This window comes from Mauremys mutica, chromosome 10 (assembly GCF_020497125.1).
Source record: "Mauremys mutica isolate MM-2020 ecotype Southern chromosome 10, ASM2049712v1, whole genome shotgun sequence".
Taxonomy (NCBI): Eukaryota; Metazoa; Chordata; order Testudines; family Geoemydidae; genus Mauremys; species Mauremys mutica.
In genome coordinates this window covers 8,123,724-8,151,139 of record NC_059081.1, presented here as the reverse complement: position 1 = coordinate 8,151,139, position 27,416 = coordinate 8,123,724, and the positions used below count along the sequence as shown (strand labels likewise).

The following is a 27,416-nucleotide window of genomic DNA, read 5'->3' as shown; positions in this document are numbered from 1 at the left end:
GGGCTGGCCTGCACACACCCAGGAAGGTTCGCAAGTAAACAGAGCGATTTACAACTAATTGTCCTAGTCAATGGGCCCTAAACCATTCTAAAGATTCTAAACCATCATTAATAGTCCACACTTTGCACACACAGAGTAATACTTCATATTCCTAGTTTCAGATACAAGAATGATACATTCTTACAAATAGGATGAACACACTCAGTAGATTATAAACTTTGTAATGATACCTTACAAGAGACCTTTTGCATAGAGCATATTCCAGTTACATTATATTCACACTCATAAGCATATTTCCATAAAACATTATGGAGGGCAACGTCACAGCCCTCATCGGAGTTTAATTATTGCCCTTCTTCTAGGGCAGCTCTCCCCCATAATGATTCCCACACTACATGTTTACTGTGTCTCAGGGAAGGGCACATAAAAAAGGTGCTCTAGTTGTAAGTCCTTTAAAAAGGAGACACAGGTGGCTAGATACGTAAGATAAAAGCAGTACCTTCTCGAGCAGGCAATGAGACCTGCCTCGGCATTGGGGACTGCTGTGGACTGTCGGGCCCTGCAAAGTGTGCCTGAGCCAGTACATACAGGTACTTCTCGAATGAGCTCAGATTACTTGCCCAGAAGGAAGACAGACCGCTTCCCTTCGTCAGGCTCCCTGAGAAAAAGAACCTACAAAACAGGCTGAAGCCGTTCCGGAAGTCAGAGAGACCCGTCTTCTCTGTCTAAGAGAAGTGCTGACTAGCACCAGTAGTTTCCTCGTATGTGGGATAGAATGGGGCCATCAGCATGCTCTCTGATACCGAGGTGGGATCAGGGGGAATCCGTACCATTGACTCCAGTACCTTTGACAGTGGCACTGTCAGTTTCCACTCTGACTGCACATCAGGACGCAGCAGATTTGCTGCGCCTGCCTGTCCCTGACTCAGTGCTTATTCTGGACCATCTGACTACAGTGACATCATCCTCAGCAAACCCCAGATTGGTGGCACACTTATTCCAATACTGTCATCTACACTGCAGTTTTTGTAGACTTATCACTCAGCATCGAGGGCATCTCCTTGGATGGAGTCTTAAGTACTGGTGCTGACTATGATAAAGTCTGCATCTGCTGGCCCATGAGCACCTTCGTTTTCAGTAACGATGCCTCTTCTTTCGGGGCCCAATATGAGTTTGAGGCTGGTACCAATATTAAAGGATTGTTCCTTAGGTACTGATTGCACCGTGGGGTTGGGCCATGGATGACACTGGATGCTTGGTGGCCCCATTAGGAGTGGCCCCACTGCCACCATTAAGCTATTTGGAGAGATCATCACAGTCAAGCTCAGAGGCATCTCTCTCCCCTTCCCCATCTCACAGGTTATTGAGACACAGCAGGGATCATAATGGGTACTGGGATTGGTAACTTTCCAACAGTAGAGACTAGCAACCCTGGACTACTACTTATTGACTGCCAATTCCTCATCCTTATCCACCATGGCCTCAGTGGAATCCCTGGGAAGTCCCTCATTTGGCAAAGTCTCAGTTCTCTGCTCACTCTAGGACGAGATCACCCGTACCTTCAGGAGACTCCCTGCATGAACTACCAGTCCTGCAGCCACCAACAGAGGGGGCTCCCTCTGTGTTAGAGCAGCTTGAACCTTTACGGCAGTCAGATGTCATTCCATTTGTCCCAACTGCATCTTCCCCCTTGTCACCAGATGACGCAGCAGTACTTGAGTACTCATCTCCAGTACCAGAGGATTTCAGATTATATCAGGATCTGCTCAGATGCATGGCATCGGTCTAAAGTATTCAGGCCAAGTTTGTGCAGTAAACATCCATAAATTGGTGGAGAGCCTCCAACATTCTGTTCCTGGGAGAGTTGTTCTCACTATAAATGAAGCAATACTATAGCATCTAAATCCCTAGGAAATAAATCTTCATTAACACCCATTGTAAAACACACTGACAAAAGACACTATGTGCCACTAAAGGGCTTCAAATTTATTTTCTGTCATCTAGCTCCAAATTTCCTTGTTGTGACAGCAGCAAATAAGAGAGTGTGAGACAGGGAAAATATAAATCTATGCCTAAGGAAAGAGTCCAAAAGGCTAGATTTAATACAGAGAAAGATCTACTCAACTTCCTCTTTACAATGTGTATTGCAAACCAGCAAGTTTTATTATCGAAATACGATTTTGTGAACTGGGACACTATGTTTAAATCTGTGGAAAAGTTACCAGAATTCTTCAGGGAGGAATTCAAAGTCTTTGTTATGGAAGGCAGTTTAGTGGTGAAAACATCCTTACAGTCAGCCCTGGATATAGCGGATGCTTTCTCCAGACTCATGGGCTCAATTGTAAGGATGAGAAGAATCTCATGGTTTTGTAACAATGCATATCTCCTGAGATCCAACAAAGCACAGAGGACTTGCTGTTTGATGATCGTCTCCTATTCTCAGAGACAACTGATGAAACATTACATTATTTCAAGGACTTCTGGGCCCCACTATGCTAATTGGGGATGTAGACCCAGGCTGCAAAGAGACACCATTTTGGGAATCAACAGCAGCAGTATTCTCAGTGACATTTCTGTCAGTCTTCCTACCCTGTGAGGCACAAGATTTCCCCAGACAGAGGAACAAATCACAGAGGAAGAAACCTTTTATGTCTTGATTTTAGCCAAATGGCTCTACTCTTCCATCTTTGGCTAGACAGCTTGACTGGTGTTTCAAGAGCAGTACCTCAGTTGTCACTGTCCTTTCCACAGCTCAGTTATTTGGGACAGGCTATCTTGCTTCTGCAGTGCTTGAGAGACAATAACTACAGACAGTACTTTGGGACTGAGTTACACATGACATTCCTATCCTTTCCCCACTCACATCCTGCTACCCCAGAACTCTGCAGGACTCCCACCAGTCACTGCTGTTACAGCAAGCACAAACCCTCTGTACCTGGGGGTCACAGAGGAGGTTCCTCAACAAACACATCAAGCACATAAGCATCCACATGGTTATACTGGCTACTATACTTCCCGCTCTGAATCACAGTGACTGGCTTGCTGCTCCCAATCTCTAAGATGCTTATTTTCATGTGGCAATCTTCCAAAGCCACAGGAAGTTCCTTGCCGCTGGCCATTTCTAACAGTACACAGTTCTTCCCTTTTGGCCTGTCATCAACTCCATACATCTTTACCAAATGTGTGACAGTGGTGGCAGCCTCTCTCACAAGGAGGGTAGTTCATATCTTCCTGTACCTGGATGACTGGCTACTGAGGGTATGTATACATTGCAATTTTAGAGCCCCGCAGTCCTACTCCGCAAGCCCAAGTCAGCTGAGACAGACCAGCCATGGGTGTTTCATTGAAGTGTAGACATACCCTGAGAGGCTCATCCAGGGAACAGGTCTTCAGTCATCTCAGGCTCACAATAAACCTTTTTGATGGACTGGGTCTGATCTTAAAGAGGGGCAAATCAACTTTGAAGTCAACTACAAAAAAATCAAGTTCATTGGGACCCTGACAGAATTCGTAGTCTTTCTCCCATCCAAACAGTTTCAGACAATTCGGCAACTTTGTCAGGATCTCCATTTGCGCTCTTCGACCATGATCTGGGCATGCCTGAAGTTAGTGTGCCATCTGGCCACATGCATGTATTTAGTGCAACATGTGAGATTGTGCCTGTGTCTTCCTTCCGTAGTGGCTGAAATTAGTCTATTGTCTTTATTTCCCAGCCGCTGGACACTCCTGTCTGGATGCCCCCAGAGATACTGCACTCTTTACAGTGGTGGATAGAATACAATGTGTCAGGGTGTTCCCTCTGCCCGCCCTTCACTGATCACCACAGTAGTTACCAACGCCTATACAATAGATTGGGGAGCACATCTGGGAACGTTAAAAATTCAGGGTTTGTGGTCAGAAGAAGCTTCCTGTCACATCAACCTGCTGGAACTTTTGAACAATATACAATGCCTTTTGGGATCACATCTGAGGGACAATGACTCATTTTCATGGACAATACCATTACAATATATTGCATGAAAAAGCAGGGAGGTGTCTACTCTAATAAAGTTCTGGCACCTCTGCATTGAGGAATATGTTGTATCCACAGTGGCTCACTTTCCAGGCTCTCAGAACACCTAGCTGATCACTTCAGCAGGTCTTTTTTGAACACTCATAAGTGGTCCCTAAAGAATGGTGTGCTGAAGTCCAGTTTCTGGCAGTGGGGCATCCATTCCATACACTTGTTTGCAACAAAGGACAACAGATAATGTCATCAATTCTGTTCTGAAGCAGGACTCTATCAAAGGGACTTCTACAAACTGCTAAGAGGCACCTCCTCCTGGCCACTCTTGGAATTAGTCTTTCAGCCTGACAACCTCATCTCCCGGTTCCTCGTCCTGTTGTTCCGCTCTTTGACTCCTCTCTTGCTCCTCAGGAGCTGCCACGCCTTGCCTTGACTTAGTCCTCTGGCCAAGTCACAAGAATCTTCCCCTTCCGGGGTACTATCACAGTCTTCCATGCTGTCTCAGACAGTCCTTAACTCTACTGCCCTGGCTGAGCCACTCTCTCAGTAGCTACAACAAATAGACCTGGACAGCCTTCAAGTTCACTGCCCGGATTGTGCCACTCATTCAGTGGCTGCAGGGGAACCCAGGCCCACTCTCTACTCTGGATTCCAGTCTAGGGGCTCAATCTCCAGCAGCCAATGTCTGTACTAGGTCAAACTTTCCGGCCACATCCTGGACTACTTCTTATCTTGCCTATCCCAGGCTCTCATTCTTCACCCTTCTAGCTAAATCCCTATCTCCCAGTTCTGCTAGACAAACCCTTCCTCTTGGGTCCAAACTCTTTTCTTCCTTGTCCCATGAAGAGTGACTGCAGCCCTCCTCCTCTCAGCCCAATTTCTGATACCAGCCCCCTGGTTTTATTGAAGCCCCTCCTGTTACTGCACAGGTGAGCTTCCCTTAATTAGGGCTCTCCTCATCCTAAATATCCACCAGCTTGCAGCCTACTATGTTAATTGGCCCATCTGGCCTACATTAACCCTTTCAAGGCAAGCATGGAGAGCACATCCCATCACAGTCTCTTACCGATACCATCCATCTGAACTGGGAAGAGAACTGGATGTATGCCTTCCCCCAATCCCTCTGCTATTACTTTTGGAAAGTACACCAGGAGCAGAAAGCCTATTAAATAACCAGTGGGGCCACTGGACGATCAAGATGATAAAGAAGCAGTCTAGGACGATAAGGCCATTATGGTGAAACTAAATGACTTCTCTGCATTGGTCTTCATGGTTGAGGATGTAAGGGAAATTATAGGAATTCCACAACCTCCCTAGGCAATTTATTCCAGTGCTTAACCAGTCCCTGACCGTTAGGAAGTTTTTCCTAATGTCCAACCTAAACCACCCCATTGCAATTTAAGTCCATTGCTTCTTGTCCTATTCTCAGAAGTGGAGGAGAAATGTTTTTCTCCCTCCTCCTTGTAACAACCTTTTATGTACTTGAAAACTGTTGTCCCCTCCTCTCAGTCTTCTCTTCTCGAGACTAAACAATCTTCCCTCATAGGTCATGTTTTCTAGACCTTCAATTATTTTTGTTGCTCTTCTCTGGACCTTCTCCAATTTGTCCACATCTTTCCTGAAATGCGGCACCCAGAACTGGACACAATACTCCAGCTGAGGTCTAATCAGTGCGGAGTAGAGTAGAAGAATTATTTATTGTGTCTTATTATAACATTCCTCCTTATACATCTCAGAATTATATTTGCTTTTTTTTTCTTGCAACAGTGTTACACTGTTGACTTGTATTTAGCTTGTAATCCACTCTGATCCCTAAATCCCTTTCTGCAGGACTCCCTCCCAAGCAGTCATTTCTCATTTTGTATGTATGCAACTGATTCTGCATTTGTCCTTATTGAATTTCATCCTATTTACTTCAGACCATTTCTCCAGTTTGTCCATATCATTTTGAATTTTAATGCTATCCTCCAAAGCACTTGCAACCCCTCCCAGCTTGGTATCATCCGCAAACTATATAAGTATATTCTCTATGCCATTATTTAAATCACTGAAGATACTGAACAGAACCAGACCCAGAACTGATCCCTGTGAGACCCCACTCGATATGACCTTTCTGCTTGACTGTGAACCATTGATAATTACTTTCTGGGAATGGTTTTCCAATCAGGTATGCACCCACCTTATAGTAGCTCCATCTAGGTTGTATTTTCCTAGTTTGTTTGAGAAGGTCATGCAACACAGTATCAAAAGCCTTAATAAATCAAGATAGATCACATCTACCACTTCCTCGCTATTCACAAGGCTTGTTTCCCTGTCAAAGAAAGCTATTAGGTTGGTTTGACAGAATTTGTTCTTGACAAATCCGTGCAGACTGTTACTTATCACCTTATTATCTTCTAGGTGTTTGAAATTGATTGTTTAATTACTTGCTCCATTATCTCTCCAGGTACTGAAGTTAAGCTGACTGGTCTGTAATTCCCCAGTTTGTCCTTATTTCCTTTTTTATAGCTGGGCACTATATTTGCCCTTTTTCAGTCCTCAGGAATCTCTCCAGACTTCCATGACTTTTCAAAGATGATGGCTAATGGCTCAGATATCTCTTCAGTCAGCTCCTTGAGTATTCTAGGATTATTCATCAGGCCCTGGTGACTTGAAGACACCTAACTCGTCTAAGTAATTTTTAACTTGTTCTTTCCCTGTTTTAGCCTCTGATCCTACCTTATTTTCACTGGCATTCACTATGTTTAACATTGAATCGCTACTAACTTTTTTGGCGAAAACTGAAACAAAAAAGTCATAAAACACTTCTGTCATTTCCACATTTTCAGTTATTGTTTTTCCCCCCTTATTGAGTAACAGGCCTAGCCTGAAATGTAGAAATGTAGGGCTGAAAGGGACCTTGAGATATCACCCTGTTCAGCTCCCTGTGATGTGGCACAACCAAGTAAACCTAGATCATCCCTGACAGGTGTTTGTCTAATCTGTTTTTAAAAACTTCCAATGATGGGGATTCCATAACCTCCTTTGGAAGCCTACTCCAGAGCTTAACTACCCTCATAATTAGAAAGTTTTTCCTAACATATAACCTAAATCTCCCTTTTTGCAGTTCAAGCCCATTACTTCTTGTCCTAACTTCACACCCCAGAATGGTATCAGCCATTATCGCAGCCAACAATTACTTACCAGTACCGGAACTTTGAACCCAAAGTAAAATAATGTGCAAAAAAGTTCTTCTGAGGCGGCAGTGGTCTGTCCAATCGGAAGAATGTGTGATGCTCAACACAAGCTTTCCACAAATTCTTACATGCTCGGTAATTCACCATATTGAATCCCAGTAACATTTCTCTAGATTCATACTAAAAAAGAAAAGTATAATTTGATTTTAGAAAAATTACAATGCTTCTCTACGATGTTTAAGAAATGTATTTAAGATTATTATTGTTCATTGATAACACTTATATTTTCCGAAACAGTACCAAAGCATTCTATTTCAGAGTATGTTTGAAGTGCCAATCTAACCACCCCCAAGTTTACACATTTTAAAGCCCTTCTATGAATAACTCTAACAGTGTGTGTGTTTTAAGTTAATTTTACTAGTTAAATTTTATATCCACTTTTTCTCTTTAATGATACTGCTCAGTTCAGCAACAGGGTCTCCCCAGGTGTCTAGTGAGCCTGAAGGAATTCTCAGCTGAGAAGATGCTGCTACCAATAGACGATCTCCCAGCTATTATGCTCGGGTGCTGTGACAGAGAAAAAAAATCCCCAAAACCTTGCCTCTCTGTTCCAAGACTCCAACTAGAGTGAGGAAGAAAGTAAGCCTTAGCCCTAATGGTTCAGAGGAGGAGAGGAAGTAAGCTGGCAAGCATGCACACATGAGAGTTAAAGGATGGGAAGACAGTACAGCCATTGTTGATAAACTCAAGGACAGCTGAGATACTCAACTCTGTGTAATTAATACCTTTATTGTGCTTACTAGTAGGAAGAGCAGAGCAAGGATAGCAGGTGCTGGAAAAGGCTGGCAATTAAGGGAGTTAGTTACTAGCCATGGTAGTTAACCAATGCTAACTTGGCTCTCTCTCAAGCAGAAGGTTGGGTTTGGTATATGTCACCTGCCTTTGTTTACTAGTTGCAGCATCCTCCTTCAAAGACACTTGCTGGCTAGTTCCCCCTCCAAGCAACTGAGACTCATCCCTCCTTTACCCTTCTTGGAATATTGGAACAGTTTCATCATGCAGAGGGAAATTAGTGTATGGGACAGAACAAGCAAGGGACCTAACAGTATGTAGTACTCACTGAAGTCTCACATATGGAGAGCTTGCACAACTGGGCCCAAGGGCTGCAAGTGTAAAAATTTTCAGAAGAAGCTAAAGGAAAGAAACCATTCCATAGTATGAACTAACTGCGTAAGTGGACAGACTTTGTAGAGTACAGCTATATCACTGGTCACCAACAACTCTCATGGTAAGATCCTACAGTATACCTAGTCCCTCTCTATCCCTACAGCCCTATTTTCCTTCTCTAATAAGCACCTCCCATGTCATCTCCTATACTTGGAATATCTTCTTTAATAGTGTACATTACATACACCTCCCCACGTCTCAATCTATGTAGTTATTCCGCATTCAGTGGTCCACTGATTTCCTTTAAAGAATAAACAAGAACCATAACAAGACAGACCTAATCTGACGTGCTAATTGTACTGTATTACCTTATTGTTGGTATTAATACGAGGTTACTTACCTGGACCTAACTGGAGGTTCTTCGAGATGTGTGGTCCCTATCTGTATTCCACAAAGGGTTATGTGCATGTGCCATGCACCCGGAGCCCGAGCTTTTCAAAGCAGTATTGCTCAGCGGTGTACACGAGCCCTTGTATTGCTTTGCAGTTTCACCCAAGGCGCTAAAGAGTGGGGTAGCCCAGCCATGTCTCCATTTCCTTCTCCACTGCAGACCTACATAGCCACAGCAGAGAGGAAAGAGGGTGGGACTAAAATATGGATCCGGACCACACATCTTGAAGAACCTCATTACAAGTAACCAACCTCCTCCTCTTCTTCAAGTGACGGTCCCTACTGTATTCCACAGAGGGTGATTGACAAGCAGTACCTTGAGAGGCAGAGGGTGCGAGGAAGATGGCTGAACCGTAGAATGGGGGACCACTGTGCCGAATGAAGTATACGTCGCAGAATCATGTACCAGAGCATAGTGAGAGGAAAAGGTGTGTTCTGAACTCCATGTGGCCACCTTACATATGCCCACAAGGGGCACGTTGTGTAACACAGCTGTTGATGCTTGCACTCTCGTGGAATGGGCTCATATCTCATCTGGTGGGGAGAGCCCTGACAAGTGATGGCAGCGCATAATACACCCTGAGACCCACTTACGGATTGTCTGGGTGGAAATGGCCTGCCCTTTAATTCTCTCCACTATGGTAACAAATAGTTTGGGTGACTTCCGGATCGGCTTTGTCCTTTGTAGGTAACAGGCCAGGGCCCTACGCACATTGAGGGAATGAAGCTGCCATTCCTCATTCGAGGCATGTGGTTTTGGAAAGAAAGTAGGTGGATGTATGGGTTAGTTGAGGTGGAATTGTGAAACTACCTTTGGCAGAAACTTGGGATGCAGTCGTAGTGAGATCCTGTCCTTATGGAACATGGTAAAAACAGGGGTTTTGCCATCATGGCTCCCAGCTCACCAACCATTCTTGCTGAGGTAATAGCAACAAGGAAAGCGACCTTTCTGGAGAGGCCAGAGAGAGTGCAGGAAGCCAAGGGATGGGTAAAAAATCGACTGACCTGCCACAGGAGGATGGAAGGCACTAATGGTGGCTGCATGCACTCTGACAGAGCTGAGAGCAAGTCCCAAGACATTCACATGGAGGAGATATGGGATTCCCACAGATTCAGGGGCAAGACCTTGCTGTTGGGCCCAGCAGGTGAAGCATAGCCATTTGGCCTGATAGGATCGCCTCGTGCAGTCCTTTCGGCTACTGGAGAGGATGTCTTGCACTGCCAATCAGCATTCTCATGCTAACAGTGGTGTCCATCCAAACACCATGCTGTCAGGTGTAGCATCCATGGATCTAGATGCCTGAGTCTGCTGTTGTGTTGTTCTGCACCTCTCTAGGGAAATCTGAGGTGCGTAACCAGGATTCCCTCCTCGTGACAATTCCAGTCATTAATACACGTGAGGATGTGTCCGCTGAATCAACTGCAACCTAAAATATGGACCTGGCAATCAACTTGCATATCTGTAAAATGGCTTGGAATAAAGTACAATCTTGCTGAGATAGCTTATCTATCATACTTGGCCATCAGCACCAAGTAGTTAGAGATCCAGAACTATAGTCCCGCCAAGGAGAAGACCTTTCAACCCATGAGGTCCAATCTCTTACTCTCCCTGTCTGCTGGGGTGGAGCATGGGTATTGTTTGGTCTGCTCTGACACAGCTTCTTCAAAAGTTACGTGAAGGGTGTGAAAATAAAAATTCTGACCCTTTGTGAGGGTGGTGGGGGCATAGTACCTTTTCTCAGCCTCCTTTGGGGTCGGTGCAGTCATGGCCAGGGTATGCTACATCGTGCGTGCCAGTTGAAGAATGGCACCATTGCTTGGTACGACCATCCTTGCCAATATGTGCAGAATGTCTAGTAACTGGCACTGACTATTCTGCACCTCTTCCAGTGGCATCTCAAGAACATTGGCTATTCTCCATAGGAGTTCTTGAAACTGACAACAGTCAGCTAGTGGGGAGGAAAGTGTCGATGACACAGCTGCATCTGGAGACCACAAAGGGAATCTCTCTGGAAACTGGCACCATCAGAGCAAGGCTGATCTGTGCATCGTCTAACCCCATTTCTGAAAATCTATCGGATGAAGGGTTGGACAGTGAAACAGGGAAGTTCTCCCAAGCTGAATTAGACTGTTCTTAAGGTGAATATTTGGGCCTTGAGCTCCAACACAGCCAGCTCAGTTGATCCTGCTGTTGTTATACTTGTGCCCAAAGAGCCAGATACCAGCTTCTTGGGTACGGCAAAGGAGGAAACTGCAATGGAGCCATCAGAACCCTCAGATAGTTGTGTTTCCAGAACAGAGGCGGCAGACTGTGCCAAATGTTCTGGTCTTCGGAGTCTTGCGTGAATGGTGGCGCTGATGGAGACATCAGAACAGGATGCATTAGAAAGGTATGGCCAGCAGGAGGTAGATGTAATGCAAGAGATGGAGCCCTCTGCAGAGATGAGTGCACCAGAACACGTGGAGACCACACTCCTTCCAAGGCTAAAGGTTCGTGAGGCCAGGAGCACTTCTGATTTTTCCCCAGAGTCAATGGTATCCTGTTTATTGATGGGACCAGAACTGGTAAAGGGGCATGGTCTCAGGACTGAAAATTTACAGGACGCTGGCGGAGCGGAGGCAGGTGGGATACAGCATCAGGGGATCTGGTGAGCAGTGTGGCCTCTTATCACTCTTGTGCGCCTTGGGGCATGTAGCTCCTCCGTGGCTGGAACTCATGGATGATGCAGTGTCCCTCTTGGATTTAGATGAAGACTTACTGATATGCTTATGTGCATGATTCCATGGCTCATGGCTAGGCCCCAACATGGGGTCTGTAGCTTTGGTAGCAGCAGATCCGGACAGAGGCTCCGCAGTACCACTCTTGGATTGCTCAGATCAACGTACGGGGGAGTCTGTGGCCAGGATCTGACTTCAGGACCACAGCTACCTCCATGAGGTGTTTTTTGAGGCAGAGAGATTGGCCTTCCCATGTACGGAAGAAGGAGGAGCAGATACTGCACCTGGAGGCAATGTGGACTTTCCCCAAAGAGTACAAACAGCATTGGTGTTTGTCACTGATGGAAAATGAGCAAGGGCAGGAAGCACAGACTTTGAATCCCGGTGTCTTTGACATAATCCAGTACCCAGATCCAGGAGCTTGGGAAGAAGTGGGGGTGAAAGAGGGATTTGTTTGACGAGAAAAACAGCTAGAGCGGCATCCAAGGTCCTTATTTATAAAAACTGCTAGGAATTACTAAAGTACAATGAAAAACAATAAAATCCTAACTACAAACAAAAATAAGAACGGTTTTTGCAAAATATTTTGAAAATGCATCACTAAAAACAAGAAGTCTGCAGATGCTCTGACTCAGACCATCCAGCGGTGAGAAGGAACTGAAGAAACAACCACAAAGCAATACAAGGATGTATGCACGGACCACCAAGCAATTCCACTTGGAAAAGCTCTGGATGCACGGCATACGTGCAGTGGAATGCAATAGAGACCATCACTTAAAGAACTATGTCTTTCCATTTCCCATGCCTGTTCTCTTCCTCAGCGACCTGTCTTATCCATTCGGACTGTAAACTCTTTGGGGCATGGACAAGGTCATTACTCATGGAGTTCAGTATCACGCAGTCCTATGGCATTGCATTACAGATGTCAAATAACCATAATCAGCAAAAAACTCACACTTTATAGAAAACTTCAATACTTTTCAGACATATTTAAAAAAAGTTAGAAGTCTCTAAAAGTAGCACTATTTATATATTATGCTGCCTGGAATTATATAAGATATCATCATCAATTTTCCATTTAAATTTAAGTGGGACAAAACCAGTCTATGTTAATAAAGTCAGACAAATATAAATAAAAAAACAGCATATTTAACTAAAAGTTTACTTACAAACTCAAAAACCTTCAAATAAATGTCAAGCATTATGTTTAACTTCAATTTAACTTGATTTCTACTCAAACCAAAATTAAAACTAAGACCATATGTTATTTTCTTACTGATTTAAGAGCAGATGATTTTAGCCAGTCTACATATACAGAATTTAAAATCTTCTAATATTTAAGACAACTCAATCAAAACAAACTACAACCAGAAGTGTTTTAAAATAGACTAATTGCCCTTTGGATAATTACTGAATTATGTAGAAAGTTGGTAGAACTGAATGTTTTATTATAGGTAAAGAGACAGAATCAACATAACAACAGGGAAAGGCTAATGCAGTCTTTTCTTTATGGGAAAATTTCATTGCTGTTATTTTTCAGACCACCAAATTTTAAGATGAGTACTCACCAAGTCTTTCCTAAGTTGAATAAAAAACTGTTTGCACTTAAAAGAAATTTTTACAATCTTCAACCTAAATGAAAAATGAAATAAAATCAGAATATTTATACACTTTTAGTATAATTAAATCACATTAAAACAATTGTGGTACATTTATTAAAAGGTATATTTTCTACAGAGAACTCATTTAATTCATATGAAATTTCAGTTGGCAGGAAATAGCTAAAAATAATAATGGATATATTAGTAGTTTGTATGATTTAAAGTTTTGTAAACAAAGGCACTCTTCCGATGTACATTTCATTGGTATATTGGTAATTTTTTGAATAATTGTTCCACATACATATCTTTTAGTATTACTGTAAATCCTTAATAAATTCTCTATATTTTAAGAGCTTCTGTTACTTACTGAGAAATCACCATCTTTGCAGGCGTCATATCTTATCTATTAGAAACATATTACTACAATATTGAAGCAATAACTAAATTTATGTGAAACTCCTGGGATTAATGTGTCACTTAAAAGAAAGTTAGAGGCTGGTCACAGCAATGCAGGATGAGGAAATACATCAGGGATAAAATCAGCCTCAGGCAGTAGCAATAGAGAAAAGAAACTAATTCCAACCTAAAATAGGTTATATCTAATAGTCATGAATAAGTTGCAATTCATTTTGTAAAATTAAGTCTAGTTTTTAAAATGTAAAATATTCTTAGAACAGAATATTTCAATATACTTTTTTTAAAAGCCCCCTTGTACAGTAATAATTGAGGATCACTTACTAATTCCTGTACTCTATCCATGCCAGAGCAGCTTTCTGAAATAATGGTAACATCTGAAAGTTGGAGTTCTCATTACAATACAGCCTGCTGTGTTTTACTACTTTAGACTACTTTAAGAGATTTTCTGCTGTTCTGTTAAAGCAACTTCCTGTGACCTATGGAATGGAGTCTGCTTCCTTGTTGCTGAAGAAGTCCCTTTATCTAGTAGAAGCAGCAAAGAATCCTGTGGCACCTTATAGACTAACAGACGTTTTGCAGCATGAGCTTTCGTGGGTGAATACCCACTTCTTCGGATGCAAGACTTGCATCCGAAGTGGGTATTCACCCACGAAAGCTCATGCTGCAAAACGTCTGTTAGTCTATAAGGTGCCACAGGATTCTTTGCTGCTTCTACAGAACCAGACTAACACGGCTACCCCTCTGATATTTATCTAGTAAAGTCAATTATAGCACAGGAACCCAAGGTCAAGTGTATTCTTTGACAAGTGCTGCCACCTTGTTCTATACGAGTTGCTCATTCTGACAAAATGCTACGGTCAGTTATATAACGACGATATCTTATATAATTCCAGGCAGCTATGGTCAGAACTAAATCAATGTCTATTATAAGAATAAATACAAAAATAGTCAGTTTATGCAGTTATGTTAAGTGAAGTTTCTTCAATGTGCTCCCATAGTAACCCACTGATGTCCTGTCATCATTTCAATAAGAGTCACCTTCCCACTAGGTCTATGAAAAAGCCCATACCACAGGTGTAAGTAAGACAAAGAGTAAGGGACTGGGAAATCTAAGTGTTTGTTGTCCTTTTGAACAAGAACTTTTCCATAAAACCAAGCAAGGAAGCACTATCACTGGGTAAACAAACCTGTATGAAGTGTACTTATTAACTGGAATGCATACTGTATTTTGTTAAATCAAAATTATATGGGGTATGACGACAACTTTCAACTTCTGTAATTTGAAGAAGATGGCAATGATCTAATGCAGGGGTGGGCAAACTAAAGCCCTCGAGCTCCCGCTGCGGAGCAGGGGCTGGGGCTTGCCCCACTCCGGCGCTCCAGCCAGAAAGCAGGGTTGGGGGCCACTCCACATGGCTCCCGGAAGCAGTGGCATGGCCCCCCTCCAGCTCCTATGCACTCCAATGGCCCCCTCGGGCACTCCAATGGGAGCTGCAGAGGCGAAGCCTGCGGATGGGGCAGCATGCAGGGGTGGTGCCTGCGGATGAGGCAGCATGCAGAGCTGCCTGACCGCGCCTCCGCGTAGGAGCTGGAGAAGGGACATGCCGCTGCTTCCAGGAGCCACTCGAGGTAAGCGCTGCCCAGAGCCTGCACCCCTGAGCCTCTCCTCATGCCCCAACCACCTGCCCCAGCCCTGATTCCCCTCCCGCCCTCTGAACCCCTCGATCCCAGCCTGGAGCACCCTCCTGCACCCCAAGCCCCTCATCCCCAGCCCCGCCCCAGAGCCAACACCCCCAGCTGGAGCCCTCCCCCCCCCACAGCCCCAAGACCACTCCCACACCCTGAACTTCTATTTCTGGCTCCACCCCAGGGCCTGCACCTCCAATCAGAGCCCTCACCCCCTCCTGCACCCCAACCCCAATTTTGTGAGCATTCATGGCCCACCATACAATTTCTATTCTCAGATGTGGCCCTCGGGCCAAAATGTTTGCCCACCCCTGATCTAATGGGTGCCAGGCTGTACTCCTCTGGGCGCTTCTGAAAATACTTGCCATCCAGCACAATTTGCTCCATTGAAAAGGCAATAAAATTTACTCCTGAGAAGATTTTTTTTTAAAAATGAGGTCCAGAGATAAGCCGTGTCTGTCAGGGACGATGGAGCAATATTCAAAAATGAAGTGAAAAGCACCAGGGTCAGGAAATCATCCCAATCCTCTATTTAATTTGGTGACAGAATCTTGACAAGTGGCTCAAAGTCACCTTGAACTTTCACCAGCATGCCAGCTATGGAACTGTTTCCCTGATTACACTTGCCAAGTTCTGCTTCACCTCTTTCTCCAGCTTTGTGATATAACTGAGGTCAAAGGAAAATGACCACCACCCATTTACTCTTAAGTAATAAAATAAATTGCTAATAACGTTATTGAGGTGCAACACTGGCATCCGAAGAAGTGGGTATTCACCCACGAAAGCTCATGCTGCAAAACGTCTGTTAGTCTATAAGGTGCCACAGGATTCTTTGCTGCTAACACTAGCTTTATAAACTTAGGATAAAGTCCATGCCCGGTAACTGGCTAGCAAGCGCACAAAGCATTACAAACATAATCAAGTGTATTTAGACTTTGCCATGTATGCATTTTTTGATCTCTAAGCATATTCAACATAAAAAACAATTAAGCCCATCACAACCTTCCGTACTCCTTCACCCCAGGAAAAATCTCTGAAAACAAGATCAGCAAATCCAGACACTGGTGAACAAAGTGAGGGGAAATCTCACTCCATCACTGACTGCAGCCTGGATTAATCATGTTATTAACCACAAAAAAACAGTTCCGCTGACTGTGACTTTGCTGATGGTAGATGTGAAAAACTTTTCTGCATCCTTCTGCCACAGGCATGGTATAAGATTTCAAAATCTCATTATGCAGCAATTGATAGAACTCAGACCAGGAGACTGATATCTAGCCTTTTGCTTCATCAGTTGCAAGTCAACTAAATACAATGGGAAATCGTGAGGAAGGAGAAAAGAAGGATCATTGACAAAGATAATCGTTTCTTTAGCCTGCAACACATGCGCGCGCACACACACACACCTTCCTTATCTCTAATCCTAGCCTCAAAATCAAGATACAGAGTGTGACCAACTATAACCTATAGAATTCATCCTCCAAGTGCATATTCAAATTACTCAGAATTTAGAACAAATTAAGAGACTTCAAATGATACTGCAGAAAACAATCCACAGGCACTCAGATAATACTATGACTTGCAGGGGAGGAGACACATAAATAGATCAGGTTTGCATCAACTCAAGGAGGTTCTTTTTGGTGTAGCAAGATCATCTGTACACATATGCAGATCTCCTCACAATACTGATGAATCCTAAAATTCACACATAAAGTGGATATGCTGTATCAGTTCTAATTTTAGGAGACCCCCTGAACTGTGAATAATATACAATCAGTAGTGCCACACCATTTTGATAGCCTTATGATACATGCTATACAGTACCTAGTTGGAATAATCTGGGCCAGTGATTCTCAGACTGTGGGTTGTAACCCGAAAGTGGGTCACAACCCCGTTTTACTGGGATCACCAGAGCTGGCATTAGACTTGCGCAGGCGCAGGCCCAGGGCAGAAGCCGAAGCCCGAGCCCCACTGCCTGGGACTGATGCCAAAGCCTGAAGGCTTCAGCCCTGGGCGGTGGGGCCCAGGCTTCGGCTACAGCCCTGAGTGGCAGGGCTCAGGTTGCTGTCCCCCTATTCAGGGATAAAGCCCTCACACTTGGGTTTCAGCCTCCCACCTCCCATACAGCCCCGCTGGGGCGGCAGGGGTTGTGCTCAGGATTTGATCCCCCTTCTTGGGGTCGTGCAATAATTTTTGTCGTCAGAAGGGGGTCACAGTGCAATGAAGTTTGAGAACTGCTGATCTGGGCTAACCAAGGACCCACTGCCTCAAACAGCCAAGTCTCTGCAAAAGCCATATGATTCTTTCCTAATTAAATCACTTTTAATAACTACTATATTAGCCAATGACCTTGCATTCAACAGCACAGACTGAAAAGCAGTCCCTACACCAGTAACAACTGGCAATAACTACAATTCCTGAAACTTTGGGCATTGCCAGTAGCATCATATTTAATGGCCTTTTCTCTGCACATCATCTATCTAGTCTTGTTCTGCCAACCTGGACAGGGAACAAGGAACTAAAAGCCTTCACAGTCTATCTCGACCCCAGATTCTCATATGGTATTCCTAGCTAAGTATTTTCTATCCCAAGGACAAATGGTTAAAAACAACACTATCAACCCCTCCCATGTCTACCTTCTTCAATGCTCTCCCCTGTCACAGAGGTTTAGATGGCAATATACCCACCCAAATCCTCAATCCCTCCGTGAAGCAATCACATCCCAGGGAAGACTGGATAATAACCCACACACCCAAGCAATCCACCTATGGAAATGTTACCTCCCAGGAAGAGCAAAGGTATTTACACAGGCTCCTTGTGCATTTTTAAATGTTTCATACTATTTCCCACAAGTAAGGATTAAAACATTATGAATTTTAAGAACTATACACACCATTAAAGGATAAAATTTTATTTATCTAGTAAGTTACTGAACTTTAAAAGCAAGCAATATAAACTATATGTAAAACTAAATATGAAGCACTGTCGGCAGCATATTATAAGCTTCAAGAAAAACATAAGCAAAGATTTTTAGCATTATGCAAACAATATAGCTCCTGTAAAATATTAACATGCCAATTTATTGTATAACTGCTTTCAGATTTTTAAAGTAGGAATAGCTGACTTCTGACTTTAAATAGGCAATTACACTACCGTGGGATTCTTAGAGTGAGAAAATTAGTTCAAAGCAGAATATTCAGCGCGCCAATAAAAACATTTTCAACGTTTTTTGCTCACTAAAGAGGCCCAATTATGTACCTCAGCCACTCAAAATACCTGCATTAGTTACAAAATGATTCTAGCAACTCCCAGAAAAATGAACTACAAACACTGGGATTAGTAACCAGTTTACAATTACCAAACCTAAAACAGCTAATATGACTTATTTGAATTATTCCTTTTATTTGGAATCTTCAAATTGAAGTAAATAATTTCTTCTGTGGTGTACATAATCTAAGTCTGCACTGCAGTGACTCCTACAAAATTAAGTACTGCAACAGCTTTAAGTAGCAACAAGCATCAATTGCAATCAGAACATCTTCCCAAAATATGCACATTAAGAAAGATACAACTATGTTACACTTAAAGAAAAGTTCTATTCTAAAAAATGAATACAAGAAGCATTATGAAGTTCTAGTTTATTTTGCTACAATATTTCTATATAAAGTGTGCTACGTTAACATGTAAAGAGATTTTATTTTTGGTAAGTGCCAACTTCTGCAAAGTCAACTTGGGCTCTAAAGTCAAATTAATATTTTCTTTTTTGTGCAACATCACCAGTAGTAATTTGAGGGCCAAATTCTGCAGTCAATTACACCTGTACAATACTCACTGCCTTCAAATTATGCCTTCAGTGATACCTATGCATTCCCATTGCCTTCAGTAAAATTGTACAGATATGATTGGAACTTGGTAAAAAATTCTGTTAATGATTTATTTTTACAGCACACCGAACATGCTAGACCACTGGGCGAAACCAGAAAAAGGGTTCATAATCAAAGATTGCAATCTACATTTTAGAGTGACAACTGGTGAGACTAATTAGCTAAAAGGGAAGAAAGATAAAGTAGGCCATGGTTTACACTAAGAATACATTTACTCAGTTTAAAGATGTAAACCACTTAATGGTTCCAATATTTTTTCCATGCATATGTGTGCCTATTATTTCACTTTTTGTAGCACTAACTATAAGGTGACATTACAGAACAGAAATGCTAGGAAGTATGTGAATGAGTATAGTGGCTTCGTGAACGGTTTGGAAGGGCATTTAATGCAAATATGGTGTTACAGAAGCAAGAGTAACAGAGGAAACAAAGGTTTCAGAGTAGCAGCCGTGTTAGTCTGTATCCGCAAAAAGAACAGGACTACTTGTGGCACCTTAGAGACTAACAAATTTATTTGAGCATAAGCTTTCGTGGGCTACAGCCCACTTCTTCGGATGCATGGAATGGAACATATATTGAGGATATATACACATACAGAGAGCATGAAAAGGTGGGAGGAAACAAAGGTGGTATCAGCACTGGTATCACTGGAAGAGCAGAGGAATCAGAAGGAAGAAGAAAGGCAACAGGACTAGAGACAAACCTTCCTTTCATCGCTACACCTTCTCTTGATCACCGTGGAAAATACCAGCCTGTTGCCTGTCGCTCGGACCCATAACCTCAACCTCTTTTTCACCTGGACTTCCTTATAGGTCCTCACCTCCAGGCAGTATCTAAATCTTTCAGATTTTCACATAAGGTCTCTAAGATACAGCCTTTATACATTCCCACAGCTAAGACTTGTCCAAGCTCTCCTCATCTCACATCTCAGTTTCTGCAATATCCCTCTCTCTCACTTAGACAAATGCTAACTTCCCTGCTCATATCTGTTGAGTATTTTAGACACATTAGAAGGCAAAATCAAACTAAACAAGTCTGGATCAGAAATCTTCAGGATGCAAATGATATGAAGTAGGAATATTCACAGCAATCTGTGGCTTCAAAAAGAAATGTACCTTAATTATCACTTTCATTGTACATACGCAATAATTTACTGGCTAGGCAAGGAGACAGGGACTGGGTATAGGAAGGGGGAGAGATTGGGATTTGGCCAGCAAGCCTGGAAGGGGATACTGGGACTGGCTAGCTAAGGAGAGTGGGACTGGGATGAGATGTCTGAGTAGTGGAAACAGACACTGGGTAGATAAAGAGAATGGATCTGGAACAAGGATCCAGGGTTGGGAAAGAGACAGGAATGGGCCAGAGGCAGCTTGGAGGGAGCTGGTCAGAAAAGTGTGGGCCTACTAAAGCACATTCCCCCTCCAGAGCTTGGAATGGAATCCAAAATTCCTGAGTCTGACCATTCTTCTGCTTTCAGTAAACAACTGTGAAAACCACTGGCAAAGTGTCCTATCCTCTTTTAGTGCTAGTCCACACAGAGGATGACAACCTACTACTGCTCTCAGTTACTCCATTAGCTCAAGAGGCAGACGTCTGTGTAGTCGATCTAGAGGCTCAGACTCAGTTGTATCATAATGCATACACATAAAGGAGCTGAATTAAGGTTGTATAAGCAACCTTAGTTATGGTATTTCCTAACTTCTGAGTGCTTGACTTGGTATACTTATTCTTTAAACCTAGTTTTGTGTGTGCAATTATATACTACACTTCAAATCTGAGCACTAATCCAGTTTTTCTTCAGTAGTGATGGCTGGCTATTCTTAAAACGTGGTATGCACAACTGAATCAGGAAGCAATTGGCAGGCATCACAGAAAAGGTCCATCAGTATGGAAAGGAGGGGTGTTTGGATGGGGGGGGGAAGACATTAGAGATCACAAAGGTGACTGTTAGATGAACAAAAGTTGTTGAAGAGCCATAAGAGAAACTATTGCAGCAGAAAAGTGATTGGCATCCGTGACAATCTCACATGACAATCTCTGCTAACTTTGAAAAATATTGTTCAATCATCTATCCAAACATAAAAGAAAAAAATTTAATCTGCCCCATTCTCCTAGTGCAATCGTACAATCATAGGAGTGGAAAGGACCTCGAGAGGTCATCTAGTCCAGTCCCCTGCACTCATGGCAGCACTAAGTATTATCTAGACCAACCCTGACAGGTGTCTGTGTAACCTGCTCTTAAAAATCTCCACTGATGGAGGTTACACAACCTCTCTAGGCAATTTATTCCAGTGCTTCACCATCCTGACAGTTAAGAAATTTATCCTAATGTCCAACCTAAATCTCTCTTTCTGCAATTTAAGCCCATTGCTTCTTGTCCTATCCTCAGAGGTTAAGAACAATTTTTCTCCCTCCTCCTTGTAACCACCTTTTATGTACTTGAAAACTGTTATGTCCCGTCCCAGTCTTCTCTTTTCCAGACTAAACAAACCTAATTTTTTCAATCTTCCCTCATAGGTCATGTTTTCTAAACCTTTAATCATTTTTGTTGCTCTTCTCTGGACTTTCTCCAATCCATCCACTTTTTTTCTGAAATGTGGTGCCCAGAACTGGACACAATGCTCCAGTTGAGGCTTAATCAGCGCTTTGTAGAGTGGAAGAATTACTTCTTGTGTCTTCCTTGCAACACTCCTGCTAACACATCCAAAATGATTTTCGCTTTCTTTGAAATAGTGTTACACTGTTGACTCATATTTAGTTTGCGGTGCACTATGACCCCCAAATCCCTTTCTGCAGTACTTCTTCCTAGGCAGTCATTTCCCATTTTGTATGTGTGCAACTAATTGTTCCTTCCTAAGGGGAGTACTTTGCATTTGTCCTTATTGAATTTCATCTTATTTACTTCAGACCATTTCACCAGTTTGTCCAAATCATTTTGAACTACAGTATAATCCTATCCTCCAAAGCACTTAGCACCCCTCCCAGCTTGGTATCATCCACAAACTTTGTAAGTGTACTCTCTATGCCATTATCTAAATCATTGATGAAGATATTGAACATAACTGGATCCAGACTGATTTCTGCAGGACCCCACTCATTATGTCCTTCCAGCATGACTGTCAACCACTGATAACTACCCTTTGGGAATGGGGTTTGTTTATTAATAAATACTAAAGAAAAAATGTGTGTCACAGGACTTTGTTTACTACTGACTCCAAAAGAAGGATGTTACTTACTGAATCAACACCACCAAAAGTTTTCCTTAAAAAGTAATTTCTTTCACAAGAAAATAAAAAAAGTCTCCCACCCTGAACATGTTAGGCCTACAGAGCTAAAATACCACTCTCTTGGGCCTGGTCTACACTATGACTTTAGGTCAAATTTAGCAGTGTTACCTCGATTTAACCCTGGGCCCATCCACACAACAAAGGCCTTTTTTCCGACTTAAAGGGCTCTTTAAATCCATTTCTTTACTGCACCTCCGACGAGGGGATTAGCGCTGAAATCGGCCTTGCAGGGTCGAATTTGGGATAGTGTGGACACAATTTGACGGTATTGGCCTCCAGGAGCTATCCCAGAGTGCTCCATTGGGACCGCTCTGGACAGCGCTCTCAACTCAGATGCACTGGCCAGGTAGACAGGAAAAGGCCCACGAACTTTTGAATTTCTTTTCCTGTTTGGCCAGCATATTTGTAGCAACTCATCATGCAGAACTCATCAGCATGATATGCATATTGCTGGGGCACATTGCCTGGCCCGTACTTTGTGAGAAGTCTATGACCATGTCCCTCTCATCACTGCGCTGCCGTCACCTCCTCGCCTGATTTTGCGCGAAACAATGGTCTGCTGTTGCTCTGATGGAGGGAGGGGCAACTGACAACATGGCTTACAGGGAATTAAAATGAACAAAAGGGGTGGTTTTGCATCAAGGAGAAACACAAATAACTGTCACACAGAATGGCCCCCTCAAAGATTGAATTCAAAACCCTGGGTTTAGCAGGCCGTTGATTTCACAAAACAAATCGGGTCAATTTCTTGTTTTGATCCATCTATCTTTTACAACTTAGGCTGGCAGCAGACAGTGCAGTACAACTGCAAGCCATCGTCATCTCCTGGGTGCTCGGCAGAAGATGCTGCATTACGATTGCTAGCCATCATCAACTCCTGGCTGCTTGCCAGAAGACGGTGCAGTTGGACTGCTAGTCATCGTCATCTCCTGGGTGCTTGGCAGAAGATGGGAATGACCTGGCTGAGTCACTCCCATGTCTGCCAAGGCGACCGACCGATCTCACCGAGGTCGGCTAAAAGAGCACCCAGGAATATGATGACAATGGCTACCAATCGTAATGCACTGTCTACTGCCAAAAGGCAATGAGCTGCTGCTGTGTAGCAATGCAGTCCCACGTCTGCCAGCACCTAGGAGACGTATGGGGATGGTGAGCTGAGCATATGAGAGTATAGCATCCGCAAAGGTAGCCCAGGAAAAAAGGCGCGAAATGATTGTCTGCCATTGCTTTCACGGAGGGAGGGAAGGAGAGGGGGGCCTGATGACATGTACCCAGAACCACCCACGACACTGTTTTTGCACCATTTAGGCATTGGGATCTCAACCCAGAATTCCAATGGGCAGCGGAGACTGCGGGAACTGTGGGATAGCTACCCACAGCGCAACGCTCCGGAAGTCGACGCTAGCCTTGGTACTGTGGACACAGTCCACCGATTTAATGCACTTAGAGTATTTTGTGTGGGGACACAAAATCAACTATAAAAACGATTTCTAAAAAACCAACTTCCATAAATTTGACCTTATTTCGTAATGCAGACATACCCTTGATTTTTGGTTAGTGATGAGAGGTGGAATTTCACCCTTTGGAAAATTTGGATTTGATTTGTATTTGAGATCAAACATCCTACTTGGAATATGACATTAATATTCACATAATAACGTCACTTCCAGAAAAATGACTATCACCAAAAGCAGGTTTAGAAATGTTAGTTGTAAAACTAGACTAGTTGGGAATAAATTGTCCAGAGACCTCGATAATTTACTGGATCCATTTCTCTCATACAATAATATATGAATTTATTACATTCTTAATGTACTTATATTCACATCACTCATTATGTAGGGAAGTAACACTATTAGTAGGATGAGAAAATACAAATAAGGAAGAGGGGAGAAACCCCTACTGAATATACATTAGACATAGTGGAGTCAGCCAATGTACATGGCAGAGGGGCATTGCTGGCACATGATGGCATATATCACGTTGGTAGATGTGCAGGTGAACGAGCCCCTGATGGTGTGGCTGATGTGATTAGGTCCTATGATGGTGTCACTTGAATAGATATGTGGACAGAGCTGGCATCGGGCTTTGTTGCAAGGATAGGTTCCTGGGTTAGTGTTTATGTTGTATGGTGTGCGGTTGGTGGCTCGTTCACCTGCACATCTACCAACGTGATATATGCCATCATGTGCCAGCAATGCCCCTCTGCCATGTACATTGGCCAAACCGGACAGTCTCTACGCAAAAGAATAAATGGACACAAATCTGACATCAGGAATCATAATATTCAAAAACCAGTGGGAGAACACTTCAACCTCTCTAACCACTCAGTGACAGACTTGAAGGTGGCAATTTTGCAACAAAAAAACTTCAAAAACAGACTCCAAAGAGAGACTGCTGAACTTGAATTAATATGCAAATTAGACACAATTAACTCAGGCCTAAACAGAGACTGGGAATGGTTGGGCCATTACACTAATTGAATCTATTTCCCTATGTTAAGTTCTCCTCACACCTTCTATGGGTCATCTTAATTATCACTTCAAAAGTTTTTTTTCTCCTGCTGATGATAGCTCATCTCAATTGATTAGACTCTTCGTGTTGGTATGCATACTTCCACCTTTTCATGTTCTCTGTATGTATAAATATCTCCTTTCTGTGTGTTCCATTCTATGCATCCGAAGAAGTGAGCTGTTGCTCACGAAAGCTTATGCTGAAATAAATTTGTTAGTCTCTAAGGTGCCGCAAGTACTCCTGTTCTTATTAAGATAACAATGTCATGTGTTTTTCAATTAGGTTCATGTCTAGTCTTCACTTCCAGTAGGTCTCTACATACAGCCTTGCTTCTTCGATGAAATTATAAGGATTTTTTTTCTTTTCCTCTGAAGCATAAGCTATGTGGCACAGAGTCAAGATGCCAGGCATGGTGGGGCAAAGGTCTGGATCCAATAAGACATGCGTTCTCAACTTGGGGTTCATTACTACCCTTCTTTTCCCATATTGCTATGTGGAACAGGGCATCCCAGTAGGTACAATTTTGAGCACCTCTGAAATATGGCAATTCTTATTTAAAATTTGGAGTTAAAGGTAACAGGACAGAAAATCTTAAAAATGCAATATATTTAAGGGAAATGATTATTGCATTTTCCTCAACAAATGCTCTTACTTTATCTTCTCCCTAAAGTGAAGATGGCTATACCACCTATGGATGGAGAGAAACATACTAACAAACACTCCTCCTTGAATATTCTCAAGTGCTGCACCATGCCAATAATTTACATTTTTAATACTCAGTATAGCTTAACCACAAAAGAAGAAACAGAAAAAACAGTCATGATCATTTATTATTGATCAAGATTGTAGTTCTAAGTTCTAGTACAAATATTTACACTAAGAATCCAACATAGCCATAACGTTTCTCAGAGAGAAAAGTAATTTTTTAATTTCCATGACACTGACCCTGGCTACACAATCTTATTGAACACTACATAAGTTTCCAAATTCCTGCAGGAAAACTGTGATGAAACTATGTTATGCACTACAAACATTTAACAGTATAGCCTAAAAAGTTTTTAGAAGGAAAGTCCTCATTCATAAAAACATCCACATGCTGTATCCAGTGCACAGTATATGAAGTCACTCACTATACCTGAGGTACAAATAATGAATAATTTTAGGTCGTTTTATCATTACGAAGCTGCTTGTATTAATTTGAAGAACATATTTTGAAATAATAAACAAAAAAGCATTTGCTGAAAAGTTTTCCTTACCACAGAAAGGTGTTAATTCGTACCCTGTTCTTATAAATTAGTATTCCTCCTGACATCACTCCAATCATAATTTCATTGTTACTTTGATCCTTTAAAAGAGAACAAAACAATAGTTTCAAAACAAAACAATTACAATATATATTGTAGAAACCCATATATATTTTATATATGATCATCTACATCCCCCCCCCCCTCACACACACCCACCCACCCATCCCAAAATCATATCTTAATTAACCTATTGGGGCAAGTTTTTAATGCAATGAACATTTAATGGTACAGTTCCTATTAACCTGAGCTGAAAATTTACCCCCCACCCCTTTTTTTTTTTACCTTCACTATTAGGAAGTACTCCCCTCACAAATGCAATTTATATCTTTCCTTTTCCACCTAACCCTCTGTTCTCACTGCTAAATCTCTGTTCCATGCCCTATTCACTTACCTAGACTACAGTAACTGTCTCCCTCACTCTAATCTATATGCACTCTAGTACACGCAGTGCCAAGCAACTGAAATTATCTTCTTTGCATGTCACTCCAATCCTATGAACCACTACCTTAACTTTCTTCCCCATTCAACATGGGGTTCCAGCTTACCACTTGCAAGACACAGCACCATCCCTGTATAAAAAGTGTTCAAATGCTACAATGATAAGTAATAATCATGTCTAGATGGCAGCCGGTATCAAGTGGAGTGCCCCAAGGGTCGGTGCTGGGGCCGGTTTTGTTCAATATCTTCATTAACGATCTGGAGGATGGTGTGGACTGCACCCTTAGCAAGTTTGCAGATGACACTAAACTGGGAGGAGTGGTTGATACGCTGGAGGGTAGGGATAGGATACAGAGGGACCTAGACAAATTAGAGGATTGGGCCAAAAGAAATATGATGAGGTTCAACAAGGACAAGTGCAGAGTCCTGCACTTAGGACGGAAGAATCCCATGCACTGCTACAGACTAGGGACCGAATGGCTGGGTAGCAGTTCTGCAGAAAAGGACCTAGGGGTTACGGTGGACGAAAAGCTGAATATGAGTCAACAGTGTGCCCCTGTTGCCAAGAAGGCTAATGGCATTTTGGGTTGTATAAGTAGGGGCATTTCCAGCAGATCAAGGGATGTGATCATCCCCCTCTACTCAGCACTGGTGAGGCCTCATTTGGAGTACTGGAGTACTGTGTCCAGTTTTGGGCCCCACACTACAAGAAGGATGTGGATAAATTGGAGAGAGTCCAGCGGAGGGCAACAAAAATGATTAGGG

The 27,416-nt window shown here is 42.7% G+C and overlaps 1 protein-coding gene across 3 annotated transcripts in view; it reads right to left on the bottom strand.

Moving 5' to 3' along the window:
* PTPN4 (protein tyrosine phosphatase non-receptor type 4) overlaps window positions 1–27,416 on the bottom strand; it is a 191,822-nt gene that overhangs the window by 66,682 nt on the left and 97,724 nt on the right. For all 3 annotated transcript variants that reach the window (XM_045031786.1, XM_045031784.1, XM_045031785.1), the window contains 3 exons: window positions 26,163–26,251; window positions 13,086–13,149; window positions 7,190–7,362 (listed from right to left, as the gene is read on the bottom strand). In XM_045031786.1, coding sequence (XP_044887721.1) covers window positions 7,190–7,362; window positions 13,086–13,149; window positions 26,163–26,251 — 326 coding nt within the window. The remainder of the gene's footprint in view (window positions 1–7,189; window positions 7,363–13,085; window positions 13,150–26,162; window positions 26,252–27,416) is intronic.